Consider the following 16,328-nt stretch of genomic DNA (forward strand, 5'->3'; position numbering starts at 1 on the left):
GGTCTTCACCACATCCTCAGGAAGGGCATTCCAGGCATCCACCACCCTCTCCGTGAAGAAATACTTCCTGACATTGGTTCTGAATCTTCCTCCCTGGAGCTTCAAATCGTGACCCCTGGTTCTGGTGATTTTTTTCCTACGGAAAAGGTTTGTCGTTGTCTTTTGATCATTAACACCTTTCAAGTATCTGAAAGTCTGTATCATGTCACCTCTGCTCCTCCTTTCCTCCAGGGAAAGGAGGAGCTCTGAAATTCATTGCTGGAGGATGTGGTTAGGACAGTTAGAGTAGCTGGGTTTAAAAACGGTTTGGATACGTTTTTGGAGGAGAAGTCCATTAACTGCTATTAATTGAGTTGACTTAGGGAATAGCTACTGGTATTATTGGCACCAGTAGCATGGGATTTACGTAGTGTTTGGGTACTAGCCAGGTACTTGTAGCCTGGATTGGCCACTGTTGGAAACAGGATGCTGGGCTTGATGGACCCTCAGTCTGACCCAGTATGACATGTTCTTATGTCCTTACAGCTAGATGTACACATCATAGGCTGTCTGGGTAGACATCAACCACTGAACAGTACACATTTCAGCACTGTGTTCACATACTGTTCAGGAAATTAAAGAAAACTTGTGACTGGTGCCTGCCTCAGAGAGCTTACATTGGACGTTTAGCTGCTGGGTCTGAGGTAGAGTAAACTCATATTTCTGGTGGCCGGTGCTGTGTGTTGTTGTGTCCAGTGTAGAACTCCACCTCAGATCCAGGAAAGATTTAAATTGGTAATGTAAGTTCACTGGGGCTGGAACCTACAACCGAGCATTACAGCAAAGCAGGATGCACAGCACTAAATTCAGTGGAAGGTGCCTGCCCCAAAGAATTTGTGTTTTCTTCAGCTGAAGGTGCCTGCCCCAGAGAGCTCATGCTGGAAATGTAAATCCTTACATTGTGAGGTCCCCAGTCACAGCCACACGGGCACAGCTATGGAATATCATGGCCATCAGAAATGTGAATTAGGAAAATCCACACTAGTGTTTCAAAGCAGGAGAAAGGGGGTAAAGTGCCTGGTGTTGGAAGGAAAGTGACCCAAGTGGCCTTGCATGCAGGACTGGCACTGGGCAACCTGACGTGGGCACAATCCCGCATGCAAGGCGAGCCAAGTGAAACCAGAAGGTAAGCTGTCTGGAAGGGAGGTAGGTGCCAGCCCTAGAGAGCTTACCTTTTGATGTCACATGGCATGTCTTGCTCAAATGGCCTTTCATGCAAGATTGTGCCCATGTCAGGTTGCCCAATGCCAATCTTACATGCAAGGCCCTTATCTCTTACTCCTCTTTTAAAGTCCTTTTCTGCATTAGTGCAGATTTTGCAGGAAAACTCACATTTTAGCATGGATTTTTTTTAGTTTAGTCTGCTTTTTCTTTTTTTTTTTACTCCTGTTCGATTTGTATCCCCTTAGTTTACTGCATCCCACCGGGATCCCTGTTTTTAATGCACACATTAAGTTAAAAACCCACGCTAAAATTTAATTCTGTTTTTAGTGCAGGTTTTATTACATCTGCCTCATGGATCCTAATTTACTTTTCCCTCATTGTATATATGGGAGAAAAGCCTGGTAAATCAGGCCTATAGCAGCACAGTAAATGACAGCAGAAAAAGCTCAGTTGGCCTTCTCAACCTTGCCAGATATTCCTATTTGCACTCCAAGGATGTACGGTGGTGCCAGCCACAGAAAGCTGCCTGCTTGTGCAATATCTCGTCTTATCCGGGTCAGTGTTCTCGTTGGTTCTCTGCCATTTTGGGTCGATGAGCAAAGAAGATCCCCTGCTTAATCCAGCACCCCGCCTGCTCCCCATGGTCTTACTTACAAATCCTGCAACAGTGTAAAACAGCTGCCAAAAGCAATGGGGCATCCAGCACTCTGCCACTTTCTTTCAGTTCCAATCAGCCCATCCAGTCTAATTAGTTTTACCTCTGCCCCAATGCCGCAAATCCCAGCCCTCACCTCCCTGCCATCAGAGGTCCCAGTAGCCATTCAGGGAGCCGCTGTGGTACCTGCATCCCCACTCTTCCAGACACCCAAGGTCACTTCGCTGGTGCTTCCAAGTGTCGAAGACAAGCAGGAGACTCTCGGAGGCAACCTGTCTTGTTTCTTTATAAGGAATCTAGCCCGTGACCTCCGTGACTCTGGGCAGGTAACAGAGATAAATGCATAAATTGTGCATAGAACATAAGACAATCAAGAACAGCTAAAAAAAAACAAACCCCTCCATACCTTCACAAAGATTGTAATCCCAAACAAAGCTCACGCCAACAAACCTCATCAACTTATCGTAATAATCTGAAAGGCAGGGAGAACAACAGGTCCTCGCCTCCCTGTGGTCTTTAGGGTTTGGTGCTTTCTGAGTCAGGGAGGATGGGTAGCAATGTCTTTTATTTTGACTAAAAACCAGAAAGACACTTCAGCTCCATGCTTTCTTCTCAGGTCATGGCTTTTATCTTGCTGGATCCCGTCCACTTGGCCGCAGCCCGGCAGACCTTGAGAATACATCTCAGGGGACAATGAAGTGCAAACATGTGCAGTACACAGCGAGCGTAAATCACGGCTCCCCCCATGGCTTGCCAGGATGCCGATGGTCTGTCCTGATAACTGGGCTCTGCTCACTGTTGCGTGTTTTATATAAAAGATGTAGCTTATCCTGGAATTTATAAACAACATTTTACAAGGAAGTCCAGCCTAGCCTGAGTAAGAGAGTAAATGACCGCAGATAAAGACCGAATTGGCCCATCCAGTCTGCCCAGTGGAGACTCTTTCACTTAAGGTCGCGGGGCATTTGAATTCCCAGCACTAGCTCCCCACCTCGGCTTTTCCCTGATTTCTCTATCTCTTCCCATCACCATCCTCCCTGGAAGATGTGAAAGTGCTGGCCTCCACTGTCACCCCTGGTGGCCACGCCATCTTCCCCTTTCAGTCTTACAGAAATGCAAAGCACAGCTCTCCTTCCATGTCCAAAAGATTTGGCCTTACTGAAGTCTGACTTTTAGCCTTGGGTCAGTGAGGAAGTGCCAGTCTGCTGAGTTGTGGATTTCATTATTTTGCCGTTGTAAAGATGTAATCCACGTTGGGGGTTTGCAACAAAAACCGGGCTTTCAAGTGTAAATAATACATAAATCTTTCCTGCTGTGACCCTGTCAGCGGTGAAGAAGATGTTTTGTATATTTTGTTTCACGCACAAACAATAAAAAGTCGTAACTTTGCTGGAATAATTCCAGTGCTTATAGCTGCAGTCCCTTTGTTCTCTAGAAACCCTCGCACGTGGAGGTAAAATGTTCTCCGGGAAGTGCGGAGACAGTGGGAGCACTGAAAGGAGCAGATGCCATGTTCTCTTTGGTGAGAATGAAGGGCGAAGGGTCTGAGTGCTGGAAGACAAATCAAACCCAGAAGAGAATTAAAGTTAAGTGTTGCTACAGCACTGACCCGACTCCAGTTAGAGTCCATTTTGTTTTAAAAGTGGGTATGAAAAGTAAATATATTGCACTTCTGCACATTCTCTCCTCAGGCCTTCTTGCTGCAGTGTGATCCAATCACAGTCGCTGACCACTCGGCCATCCCTCCGCTCCTAGGGCTGGGCTCCTTCCAGAACCCTGCACTCATGGAGCCTAAATCTCACCAGCAGGTGTCACCGATGAGCGATGACTGGGAGTCCCCCGGGGCCTGTGAGTGTGCCATTCCCAGCCCCTGCCGACTTGGGGAGCAGAAAATCTGACGCAGCCCAGGACAAATTTCTAAGCAAAAATATGTAGCTGGAAGTCCATGGACTTTTATCTCAATGCAGGCAATTTGAAAACTGCCCCTAGAAAGCCATAACTTTTAGCTTGGACCCTTTCATCTTTCCCTTGAGCTAGCCACAAAATGACTTTATAGCCACGTAAAGGCACTGGCTTTGGTCACTGCCATCTGCCAATTGACTTTTGAATGTAGGACAGGGAGTCTGCACACAAAAGGGTTTCAAACAATATTAAAGGCTTTGACAGTGAAAAACTCACTCAGAATGATTTGTGTTTATATTGGGATCAGGTATCCTTTGATTCCTTTAATGCAAGAAGAAAATGGATTAATAAGGAAACCTGCAATTCTAGGTTGGAGTTATTTTCTATGGAAGTCAATTTATTTTTCCTTTCTAATTTCTTCCTCCTGTCCTCTGTCAGGTTCTGTTTCTTACGAGTTTTCCACAATCTGATTTATATTTTTGAATTAAAGTATTGATAACTGCCCATGCAAGTTGGATCCGTGTGTCAAATTGTAAATTAAAAAAAAAGCACAAGCAAGGCAAAGAACGCCTGCACTATGGAATGCAGCTTCTCTAAGCAGATATGAAAGCATCTTTAGTGCATCCGAAATGGCAGAAGAATGGCAGGTGGGCGGTAAGCTCGCAGCCCTTCGGAAGATTCTGCTCACCTCTGGCTCCAGATGTTACAGCACTGCTGTCAAGTGATTTCACTTCATGGCCAGTCCAGTGATCCTTAAAATCTTCACTGGAAATTTTAAAAAAAAAATGTTTGTAAAAGGAGGCTCTCAAAACGTATGATTCTGATAGCTGCAATCTCCGAACCAAGCTTTCTTGGGATGGAGGTCAGTGTGAAAATGAATCCTCACCTCCCGTGCGTGGCAGCTGAGGTGTGAAGAGCGTGGCGGTGCCTTCTGGCAGTCATGGAGGCTGCTTTTACCCGTATCCTGAAAATCCTCCCGTCTCAGCCTGTGTCAGATGCTTCTCAGTCTCAGATGTGTAAATAATATTTTTATAACAATCCTTGTTCTCCCTCCCTCCCTCCCGCTTCTGAAGCTTTTCCTTAACGGAGTCTCTTTACTTGGTTTGAGCATGTCAGCATGCTGGTCATCCTTCTCAACTGTGTCACCTTGGGAATGTTCCAGCCCTGTGAAGATGTGAAGTGCAAATCCGAGAGGTGCACCATTCTCGAGGTAAGAAAAGCTCCTTCCACTTCTGTACAGCAGGGGTGGCCAACTCCGGTCCTCACGGAATAACTGGAAAAGCTTCAGCTGCTCAACCCTCTCCTTGCTTTTCCCCAGGAGCAGTTACGGGGCTGAGAGGGTGGGGGGAGAATATTAAAATTAAAATATTTTTGTTTTAAGACCCTATAAAGAAATTTAGTGGGTTCTAAATTTAACGAGGCATTAGGGGTGTGCATCGATAAAACTTTTCTTTCATTTTGTTTTCCATTCTGTTTCATTTTTTTATTTTGTTAATTTTCTTTCGGGTTTTTTTTTTTTTTAAATTGTAGTTAGTGCGCACATTTCGAGTTGTAATAGTGCACACTAGTGCACACAGGGCCGGTAACTTTCAAAGGGGCATGTGGCGCACATTGACGCGTGTGCATCAGCGCGTGCCTGGGGACGTGGTGATTTTATAACGTGTGCACACATATACGCATGCGTCATAAAATCAGCCACGCTCGCACATGTGTGCGCCTAACCGCGCACATCACGTTTCAGCCGCCTAGGCCAGGGAATTTGATGACCAGCACGCGTCCACGCCAGTTTCACCAGTTTGTCCACCAGCTTGCTGAGTGAAGAGCTAGGTTCTCCAAAGCTCCTGGTTTATTAGCCTGCATCTCCTCCCAGTTACCCCAAACCTTTTAAACCCCTTAGAAAATGGCTGGGTTTTTTTTGTTTTTAAAATGTACACCTCCAGCAGAAGTAAAGTTATGTGGCACTAGACATGGGCACGTGGGCGCACACATCTCTTGACCCTGCCCTGGAATGCCCCTGCCTCGCCCACACCATACCCCTTTTTCATTCTGCGTGAGATGTGCGCACAGCAGGAGATACGCGTGTATGTAGGCAGCTTTAAAAATACGACGGGCGTGTATAAGCCCTACATGCGCACGCATCTCACGATTTTGGTGTGCTCCAGGCTTTTAAAATTCTTCTTTAAATGAAAATTTTTAAAAAACACTGAATGTTTTATATCGTTTGAAATTAGAAATGATGTGAAACAAAATAGGCAATGTTGTTGATGTTGCCTGTGTTATTATAAACAAAAGCACATCCCTACAAAGCATGTTTTCCTATATGTAGGTAGCACTAGTGTCTCTGATCAATACTAAATTATTAGTTCATCTTTTGAACTTTTTGAGATTTAATTAAAAAAAAAAAAAAACGAAAGTTAGGTGAGTGAAGCAGCACCCCATTTTAGGAAGAAAGTCATAAGGCATGACACAAGTTTTCATGTGTAACCCCTGAATTTGGGTACAATAAAGACCACCACTACCAGAGAGGCACTTTGGGTGATCCGTGGGCTTCAGGTTTAAAAAGTGCCTTTCGGTTTCTACAACTCTAGGTACAGGTCAAGCAGCAGTCCTGATGTACACAGGAACTGGAGTGAGGGGAAGGAAGGGGCGTGTGTGTATATTTATATATTTATTTGATACTTCTGCTGTCTCAAAATATTTTGTTGACTTCTAGGAAATTTTTAGCCAGCTGTTTTGAAATAGTCATTTTTATGAGTATGGTTCACTATTATGGAGTGATATTTTATATTTATTTATTTTGCTTTATGAGGAATATTGATGTTTCTGTTTTTCCTTTGTTGCACTACATACTAGGGATGTGAATCGTTTTCCATATCGTCTTAACGATAGAAATCGTGTGGCAGGGCAAGAAAATCGTCTTAGGCACGATTTTTTAGTTAAAAAATCGTTAAAAATCGTTTTTTCCGATTAGTGCGCACTAACTCGAGTTAGTGCGCACTAACGGGAGTTAGTGCGCACTAACTGAAAATGATACAATTTGACACTTTTCAGGTCAGTTAAGGTCAGTTTAGGAATGAATATGTATTCCTATTGGCTGCCCTCTTATTTATTCATGTTACCAAGTTTCCTACTGACAGTATATGGGGGATGGGAAATGGAAACAGTTGGTAGCTTGACAAAACAAGTAATGTGATCAGTCAATGTGACTAGAACTTGTGCCCTAACCCTGATACCAGGGGTATTGTGATCTTCCTGCACACAGTGCCCTATCCCTATTAATACCAGGAGTGTTGTGATCTTCCTGCACACAGTGCCCTATCCCTAATACCAGGGGTGTTGTGATCTTCCTGCACACAGTGCCCTATTCCTGATACTGGGGGTGTTGTGATCTTCCTGCACACAGTGCCCTATTCCTGATACCGGGGGTGTTGTGATCTTCTTGCACACATCCCGATATCAGGGATAGGGCACTGCATGCAGGAAGATCACAACACTCCTGGTATTAATAGGGATAGGGCACTGCATGCAGGAAGATCACAACACTCCTGGTATTAATAGGGATAGGGCACTGCATGCAGGAAGATCACAACACCCCGGAGGAGTGAGGGTCAGGCAGCTCCCCCCTGTCTGTGAAGCCAGCCTCTCACTAGTAATGCAGGGAGGGAGCTGTCTCAGACTTCACCATCCTCCCCCCCCCCCCCCCTTACCCACACACCATTCACTAGCTGGGACATGGGGGAAGTCAGGAGTGAGGGTCAGGCAGCTCCCCCCTGTCTGTGAAGCCAGCCTCTCACTAGTAATGCAGGGAGGGAGCTGTCTCAGACTTCACCATCCCCCCCCCCCTCACCCACACACCATTCACTAGCTGGGACATGGGGGAAGTCAGGAGTGAGGGTCAGGCAGCTCCCCCCTGTCTGTGAAGCCAGCCTCTCACTAGTAATGCAGGGAGGGAGCTGTCTCAGACTTCACCATCCTCCCCCCCCCCCCCCCCCTCACCCACACACCATTCACTAGCTGGGACATGGGGGAAGTCAGGAGTGAGGGTCAGGCAGCTCCCCCCTGTCTGCGAAGCCAGCTTCTCACTAGTAATGCAAGGAGGGAGCTGTCTCAGACTTCACCATCCTCCCCCCCCCCCCTCACCCACACACCATTCACTAGCTGGGACATGGGGGAAGTCAGGAGTGAGGGTCAGGCAGCTCCCCCCTGTCTGTGAAGCCAGCCTCTCACTAGTAATGCAGGGAGGGAGCTGTCTCAGACTTCACCATCCACCCCCCCCCTCACCCACACACCATTCACTAGCTGGGACATGGGGGAAGTCAGGAGTGAGGGACAGGCAGCTCCCCCCTGTCTGTGAAGCCAGCCTCTCACTAGTAATGCAGGGAGGGAGCTGTCTCAGACTTCACCATCCTCCCCCCCCCCCCTCACCCACACACCATTCCCTAGCTGGGACATGGGGGAAGTCAGGAGTGAGGGTCAGGCAGCTCCCCCCCTGTCTGTGAAGCCAGCCTCTCACTAGTAATGCAGGGAGGGAGCTGTCTCAGACTTCACCATCCTCCCCCCCCCCCTCACCCACACACCATTCACTAGCTGGGACATGGGGGAAGTCAGGAGTGAGGGTCAGGCAGCTCCCCCCTGTCTGTGAAGCCAGCCTCTCACTAGTAATGCAGGGAGGGAGCTGTCTCAGACTGGTATCAGGGTTAGGGCACTGTGTGCAGGAAGATCACAACACTCCTGGTATTAATAGGGATAGGGCACTGTAAGAGATGACTGTAGTAGATTGAATAAAGATCTGATGTTTCTGCTCTCCTCACACCAAACAAAAACAACACACAAGCAGAGAAGCCCTTCTTAGAAAGCTGAGCTAGTGAGTTAAGTAGGAGGAAAAGTAAACATACTGGTGCCAGTGTGGCTACTTAAAAAATACACTTACCAACAATCAATTACATATATTTGAACTGTGTACAGTTCCAGCCAGGACCACCTTTCTAAAATGCACAGTGATTGGCAAATTCAACATGCACTAGCATTTCAGGTGCCTGCTAACAAAAATAATAAACAAACAAGTTCTAGTCACGTGAGTGCTGATCATTACATTACTTTTTTTGTCAAGCTTCCAACTGTTTCCATTTCACATCCCCCCAACCATATTGGTAACATCAATAGATAAGAGCACAGCCAGCCAATAGGAATACATACATACATATTCATTCCTAAGTGACCTTTACTGACCTGGGAAGTGTGAACACTTTGTTTCATTTTCTGTTGGTGTTCGTTAGTTTCCAGTTCCATTTCCCATCCCCCCAACCATCACCTCAGTGGTAACCTTGGTAATATCAATAGATAAGAGGGCAGCCAGCCAATAGGAACACATATTCATTCCTAACTGACCTTCAGTGACCTGGAAAGTGTTTATTTGTATCATTTTCAGTTAGTGCGCACTAAATCGAGTTAGTGCGCACTAAATCGAGTTAGTGCGCACTAACGGGGAGTTAGTGCGCACTAACTCGAGTTAGTGCGCACTAACACGATTTAACGATTTTTAACGATAAATCGTTAGAATTTCTATTGTATCGTGTTCTATAACGATTTAAGACGATATAAACATTATCGGACGATAATTTTAATCGTTGAAAAACGATTCACATCCCTACTACATACAAGGTCTGGCTTATGGTTTCCAGTTCAGCTTTGGTCTGCACGTTTCTATTTATACTTCTTGGTCTCTTTATTTTGTATTCGGGGAAGGTCTGTCTGTGTTCTACAATTGTGACCGAGGTGATGTATTTTGCCAGCGTGTAGTTTCTATGAAAGGATTTTCAGCAGCCTGGCTTGCTCTGTTTTCCTAATAAGAGGTGTATTGGTATTATTTGCAATGTTGCCTTTTCATAGGTAGGGTTGTTACTGTTTGAGTGTTTGCAGTTAGTGCGGTTTTAGTATGGGAGGTTTACTATATTGTATTTCTGCGTACTCGTGGCTTTCTTTACAATAAGCCTAATACCATATAGATTCCAAGTGTCTTTTTTTGCAGTGTTTTCTGGTTTAGCATCCCAGCATTGCATGTACATTTAATATACATGTTGACAGTGATGCTTTTTTTCTCAGCAGACTGTACTTTGAATGCCTTTTTTGTTATAAAATCTCCTTTCTTGGGTGGGAGAAGTGGTTAAGAATTTTTCAAATAAATTCATAATTTTTAATTCATTGTGGGGAGTTCCAGAGAGAGGAAACGGAGCAAGGGCAGGCCGGGGGCATGGTCTACGTGGGGAGGGGTGGGGCGGGACAGCACCAGCAGCCAGCTGGCGCACAGAGTTTACTTCTGCTCCCGAAGAGCAGAAAGTATAGAAATAAAAAAGTTTGGGGTACCTAGGTAGAGGTTAGGGGTCGGGGTGGAGGGGGAGAAGGGAGGAAGGTTAGGGGGGTAGGGAAGTTCCCTCCCAGTCCCGTCCCCCCCCATGCGAGTGAGTCGCGGGCCACCCACACATGCGTGTGGAGATTGTATTTTATAACATGTGTGTGGCGACACAAGCATGTTATAAAATCGGAGCATCCATATGCGCACTGGGAACTGAGTGCACATGGACACACGCTCGTGGGTCTTAAAATCGACCCTTAAATGAAAAATAAAAAATGAAAGAAAACCTAATAAAACAAAAAGGGGAAAAGCAAAATGAAACAAAAGTTTTATTGATGCACAGCCCTGATGTTTAGCTATTGATTTCTATAAATCTGTTTTGCATGAGTCCTGAGTGATATAAGGTTATCGAACTGATTTCCATGTGCAGCCTGGTCCTTTTTGCGAGCTGCGCCTCACCATAATATTGCGGTCATCTGAATTCAAGACTGTGGACAAGGGGAGGGGAGGATATTTCTGTCATGGAAGGGAATTCTGCTGCAGCGGAGGTTTCTCCGTGCTAACCAGTCCTTTCACTTTGGGGCAGTTCACAGAAGGAAAACCCAAAGTGCCCAAAATGGTACTTAATCAGCAAAGCCGAAGCACTGAGCCTGTGTGAAAATAGGACCCCCTTTGTGTTGTATTTGTGCCAAGTACAAATGGAAGTCTTCAGTTTCCTTAAGACCCAACCTATACTCCCTGTAAAAAATGTAAATAAACCGCAAACAGCTCTGGAAGCTTTATAGCGTGCTCCAGTCAAATAATGCCCAGGAGAGACAGCTGAGGTCTCTAATGCAACCACAGATGATTCTACTTCTCATTGGCTGGCAGAGCCCTCACTTTATAATTCTGGACACTCAAATGTCATGGCTGAATCTGGGAGAAAGGAAGAGTTGACAAAATCCCACAGACAGCCAAAAACCAGGACCGTCAGGAGTCTGAGAGCTATCAGAATCTAGGCTACAGGTCTTTCATTGATGAGAGACCCACTGTGGAGTCACCGAACAATGACAACCAGGAACCTAAATGGATTTTTTTCTATTTCACTTGGAATATATATGAAGTCTTTCCTCAAATCCGCGGTACGGAAACTAATGTTAATTCGATTGAGGGATCAGTTTACTGCTTCCTCCTTCCCAAAATGCACATTATAGCTTGAAAAAACAGCCGTTTTTAAGACTTCTCCCAACCTCACCTTACCTCCAAGATAATTGTTCTGTACATTGAAGTGTTCTTGTGTTACATAACTGCATAGTTAATTATTTTTGTTGAAAGCTAATGTCCTTTTCTTCTTCTGTTTTGTCTCATAGGCTTTTGATAACTTCATCTTTGCCTTTTTTGCTGTGGAGATGGTCATCAAGATGGTGGCTCTAGGAATCTTCGGCCAGAAGTGCTACCTTGGAGACACGTGGAACCGTCTGGATTTCTTCATCGTAATGGCAGGGTTAGTAGCCAGAGCTAATATTTTTCAGCGAATCCACCAGCAGCCTGACTGCCTTGCTAAGGTTTTTTAGGAAGCTGCAAAGTGTGAGTCAGGGAAAAGGCTCTTAAGAGTAAGAGCTGATCGCAAAAGCTGTATGAGACTGTGGAGCTGAAATGTTATTGATTCCCAAAGACAGTCTGTGAAATTTGTGATGGAAAAACTGCTTCTCAGACAGCTCATGACGTAGGAGGAGGCCTTTCTTCTCTTCTTCATGTTCTAGAAATTCTCCTGAGACTCGTGCCCTCTAGATGCCCTTTTCAAATATACCTCAAGCTGAGCCTCTCAGTATAGGCCCCTGGGAACTTATATTCAGTGGATCTAAGGCTGGATATATCATTGCTTAACTTTAATCTTAGGTTGTTATGAGTCAGGCAGGATGGGCTGGAGTAGGGCCAGATTTGGGGGCAGGGCCGTACGTGGTCTTCTGCCACATCCCCCGCAGGTTGAGCCCTTAGGTTCTGGTGGCCAGCAGGACTTAGCTGGAGCCAGACAGACCGAGTCTAAGAGCATGGCTAGAGCTAGAACACATCACAGGCTGGGAACTGGGACACGGCACAGGCTAGAGCTAGAACACATCACAGGCTGGGAACTGGGACACGGCACAGGCTAGAGCTAGAACACATCACAGGCTGGGAACTGGGACACGGCACAGGCTAGAGCTAGAACACATCACAGGCTGGGAACTGGGACACGGCACAGGCTAGAGCTAGAACACATCACAGGCTGGGAACTGGGACACGGCACAGGCTAGAGCTAGAACACATCACAGGCTGGGAACTGGGACACGGCACAGGCTAGAGCTAGAACACGTCACAGGCTGGGAACTGGGACACGGCACAGGCTAGAGCTAGAACACATCACAGGCTGGGAACTGGGACACGGCACAGGCTAGAGCTAGAACACATCACAGGCTGGGAACTGGGACACGGCACAGGCTAGAGCTAGAACACATCACAGGCTGGGAACTGGGACACGGCACAGGCTAGAGCTAGAACACATCACAGGCTGGGAACTGGGACACGGCACAGGCTAGAAGCTGGAACAAAGCACAGGCTGGGTAGGACATGACACAGGCTAGGAGCAGCAACATGGTACAGACTGGGAGGTAGAACATGGTATAGTCTGGGAGCTGGAACAAGGTACAGGTTGGGACTGAGAGCAAGCAGGAGTATATATACAGGCAGGGCAGAAGTCCTAGACTGGAATCAAGGGTAGGCTATGACCAGAGGACAAGGGCAAGGCCTGGACTGGAAATAGAGTCCTTCTGATGGGAACAGGGCAAGGGTCAATCATGGGGACTTAGCACGTTTCCTTCTCGAGGTATTTACTAGGAAAAAAGGGCAGTAAAGGCAATTGTAACATCCCACAATAATCTAAAAACAAAGAATAAACAAAACTAGACAGGTTTTCATAACCGGACCGACCAAACACATCTGCTGCTCCCATGCCAGTGACCCAAGAGTGAATTTTGTTATTATAAGATGTTCACTCCTAACTTCAACGCCATAGTTTGCAAGTCTGTAAACCCAAGTGAACCTCGGAATAGAGCTGCGTGCCTCACTGAAACGCTGCATGGTGACCTGCACCCCTGCAGCAGACTCCTACCTTACCTATCAGAGCCGGTCAGAATGCTTCAGATATTTGCCGTTGCTGCTCCTGGTATAGTAGATGGGAAAAGCAGCTGAGAACTGATGGGACCCTTCAATGTCCTCCTTAAATATTACTCATTTAAATTCCACTCAGCAGCAGCTTCCTGTCCTGTATACTGTGAGTGCATTTATGAAGTGTTGGAGTTAGTCTGAAAATGCCGAATGTCTGGGGCCTGATTTACTAAGCTTTTATCCCTCTCGGTTTGGGAAGAGAGCCTTAGTAAATCAGGCCCTAAGTGCTGCGATGTCATTAGTACCATCCTGGACTTGCAGGGGCTTTGTACACCCACTGGCACAGTTGGGTTGGGCTCTCATCTCTCTCTCTGCCCCCACCCAACCTCACTTTAATGAACATTAAAATGTCACCGCTTTATTTTTTTTTATCATAAAAGGATCCACAATTTGCTAATGCAAATCCTTTCTTTATTTAATTTTCATCTTGTCTGTTGTGTTAATGTAAATTAGTATTTTCCATTGCTTTGCCAATTAATGTTTTAGTAAGCATTAGCTGGAAAGACATAGGCAGATTGAATGGCAATAAGATTTTAACTTTGGAAGGATGTTCAGGTTCCAGTCCAGCGTAGTGAATACTAACTATTATTTATCCATGTAGCCAATGGAAGTGATCACTGAAAATGTGTAATAATGTATATGCATCCTGTCGATAAAGCTTGCTGTTCTGCATAATGCTTCTTTCATCCCATGATGCACTTGTCTGTTGATGAGTGGATGCCCCTTATCTTGAGTGATAGAGGGATGTTTGAGCAAAGATTCATTTTCTCTCAAGGGATTCATTTATTGCCTGTGACAGTGCATTAGTGCAGCCAGCTATGACCTGCCCTGTAATGTGAGTGATCAGAGCTGTCCCTAAGCCAGGGGAGCGGGTGTTTCCCCTTTAAAAAATGTGGGCCTTCTTGGCGCTGTCTCTTCCCTCCATGATGAAAGGGCTCCTGCTCTGTCTGAGCAGCCCTAGCTCCAATGCAGTGCACACAGTCAGCCAGACATAGGGATACCCAGACAGACAAGGCACCTCTGGAGCTTGGGACACAGGTCGCCCGCCCCTAGGAATGGTCCTGTAAGGCATCAGAAGCAATGGGAAATCAGAGACGGGAACTCAGCATCTTCAACTGCCTCCAAACCATGAAGAAGAGAAAACTTCAGTTGCTTGAATAAACAAACTCGCCTTGTACTTCTTATCTTCTTTGGATCTACAGCACATGAGTAAGAGAGATTTTAATTACAAAGCACACCGGCATCTTATTCCTGATCCTTCTGGGGTAATTGCAGTTTTAACAGCTAAAATGCGAACATAATAAGTAGGTTGTTTTCTTCAATAAATGGACTTGGGAGTAATGGAGCTATTAGAAGGCACTCTGGAAACAGATGCTAAACGGATGCCCACCCTTCCATTTGCCCTATTCAGTTTCCTTAAGTGAGCTGATTACACTAATAACAGAGGTATTGAGGAAAAGCTGGAGAGAAGCAAAAAAGAAAAACAAAACCCAGCACCTCTCTTAGATAGATCAGCAGTGACAGCGACCGAATGCATGTGAAGGATGCGCCAACACAAGCCAGAGGCTCCCCACCTGCCCAAGTAAGTTCTGTGCAGGTGCTGGCATGAGGGAGGCTGAACCCCTGCCCCTGTGCCCTCTGACCTTCCCCCGCATTCCGCTGACACGCAGGAGTCACCTCGCACGCTCAGAGAGGCTCATGGAAAAGTGACTAATCTGAGGTTTTGAAATGTAAGTTTTCACAATGGCTCGTTAACAGTATTCCCCCCTCCCCAAAGACAAATAATCACAGTATTTCTATCCCTTGCATCTGAGTTGAGTACTAGGAGCAGTATTAAGGCGACATGATTGCCTGTGCTTACAATAAAAGAAAGTGATATTCTGGGCAGTATTAGAGAAGTGCACATGACAAGCAGTAATGCATTCACCCTATATCAACTGGAGATGTCACTGATCATACTTGTGTTTTTTAGCATTCAGCAGGCCACTTACCCTAGATTTCTTCCAAACCTCTGGGAGCAGCCATTTTGAAAGAGAGTCACAAATTGTCTGAAGCTCACTGTATTTGATTGGTCCATATTGGTTATGAAGGACTTCAAAAAGTGCATCACACATGTATGCATTAGGGGCGGAATATTTGTTTTTTGGGTCGTTTCAGTTCATTTTTGTCAGCATTTCGTTTAAAAATGGGTCCGGTCTTTTTTTTGTTTTGTTTTTCCCCAAATATCGGGTTTACCACGCAGTAACAGGAGTTACTGTTTGGTAATGCACTTTCTACTTCCCAAAAACACTTAAAAATAATGAGCCGGCAGTAGTGGGTGGAGGGAAAGAACCAGTTCTTGCTGTGTGTTCTATTGAAATCTTGCACAGGGCACAGAGAGGACCCCACTCTCTTTCAGGATGACCGGGCCTGTCTGGGAAATGCCTTGCCTGGTATGATGTGTGCCGCTCTGTCTTCTTGCATCATCAGCTACACCCACACAGCTTCTGGAAAACTAAGACGTTGATTGCTATACCGGAAGGAGGGAAGAAGCTTATTGTTAGAACAAGATCATATCGGTCATAGAAATGCTGATGACCTTGATGCTAATGGCATCCCATACGTGGTCCAGTTTTGGCATGGACTGAATTATTGTGAAATGTTGACTGTGGGTATGAGTATATGGTCCTACAAAAAGGACAGAAATGTGTTTTTACCAGGGTTTATGGTAATTGATTCTAGGTATTTTACTAGAATCCAATAAATCTTTATATTTATTTCCTGCCTTATCTTCCTTCCAGCTTGTTGCAAGCTTCCAAGTTCTCTTTCCCTGTTGATTGTAACTTTGACCTATTCCTACCTATTGTTATTTTTCGTTCACTTGAATTGTTACTCTAGTTATACCCTTGTTAAATGTAAACCGATCCGATATGGTTATTTACTATGAAGGTCGGTATAAAAAACTGTTAAATAAAATAAATAAATCCATGCAATTATAGTAACAAGTTATCACTATGAGTTTCAGACCATGTTTGATCACCGCACTTAGCCATT

At 45.5% G+C, this 16,328-nt stretch overlaps 1 protein-coding gene across 1 annotated transcript in view; it reads left to right on the forward strand.

Moving 5' to 3' along the window:
• CACNA1H (calcium voltage-gated channel subunit alpha1 H) overlaps positions 1-16,328 on the forward strand; it is a 449,793-nt gene that overhangs the window by 240,501 nt on the left and 192,964 nt on the right. Inside the window, 2 exon segments of the mRNA XM_029576705.1 lie at positions 4,859-4,970; positions 11,462-11,595. Of these exon segments, the coding sequence (XP_029432565.1) occupies positions 4,859-4,970; positions 11,462-11,595 (246 nt within the window).

This window comes from Rhinatrema bivittatum, chromosome 14, assembly GCF_901001135.1.
Source record: "Rhinatrema bivittatum chromosome 14, aRhiBiv1.1, whole genome shotgun sequence".
Taxonomy (NCBI): domain Eukaryota; kingdom Metazoa; phylum Chordata; class Amphibia; order Gymnophiona; family Rhinatrematidae; genus Rhinatrema; species Rhinatrema bivittatum.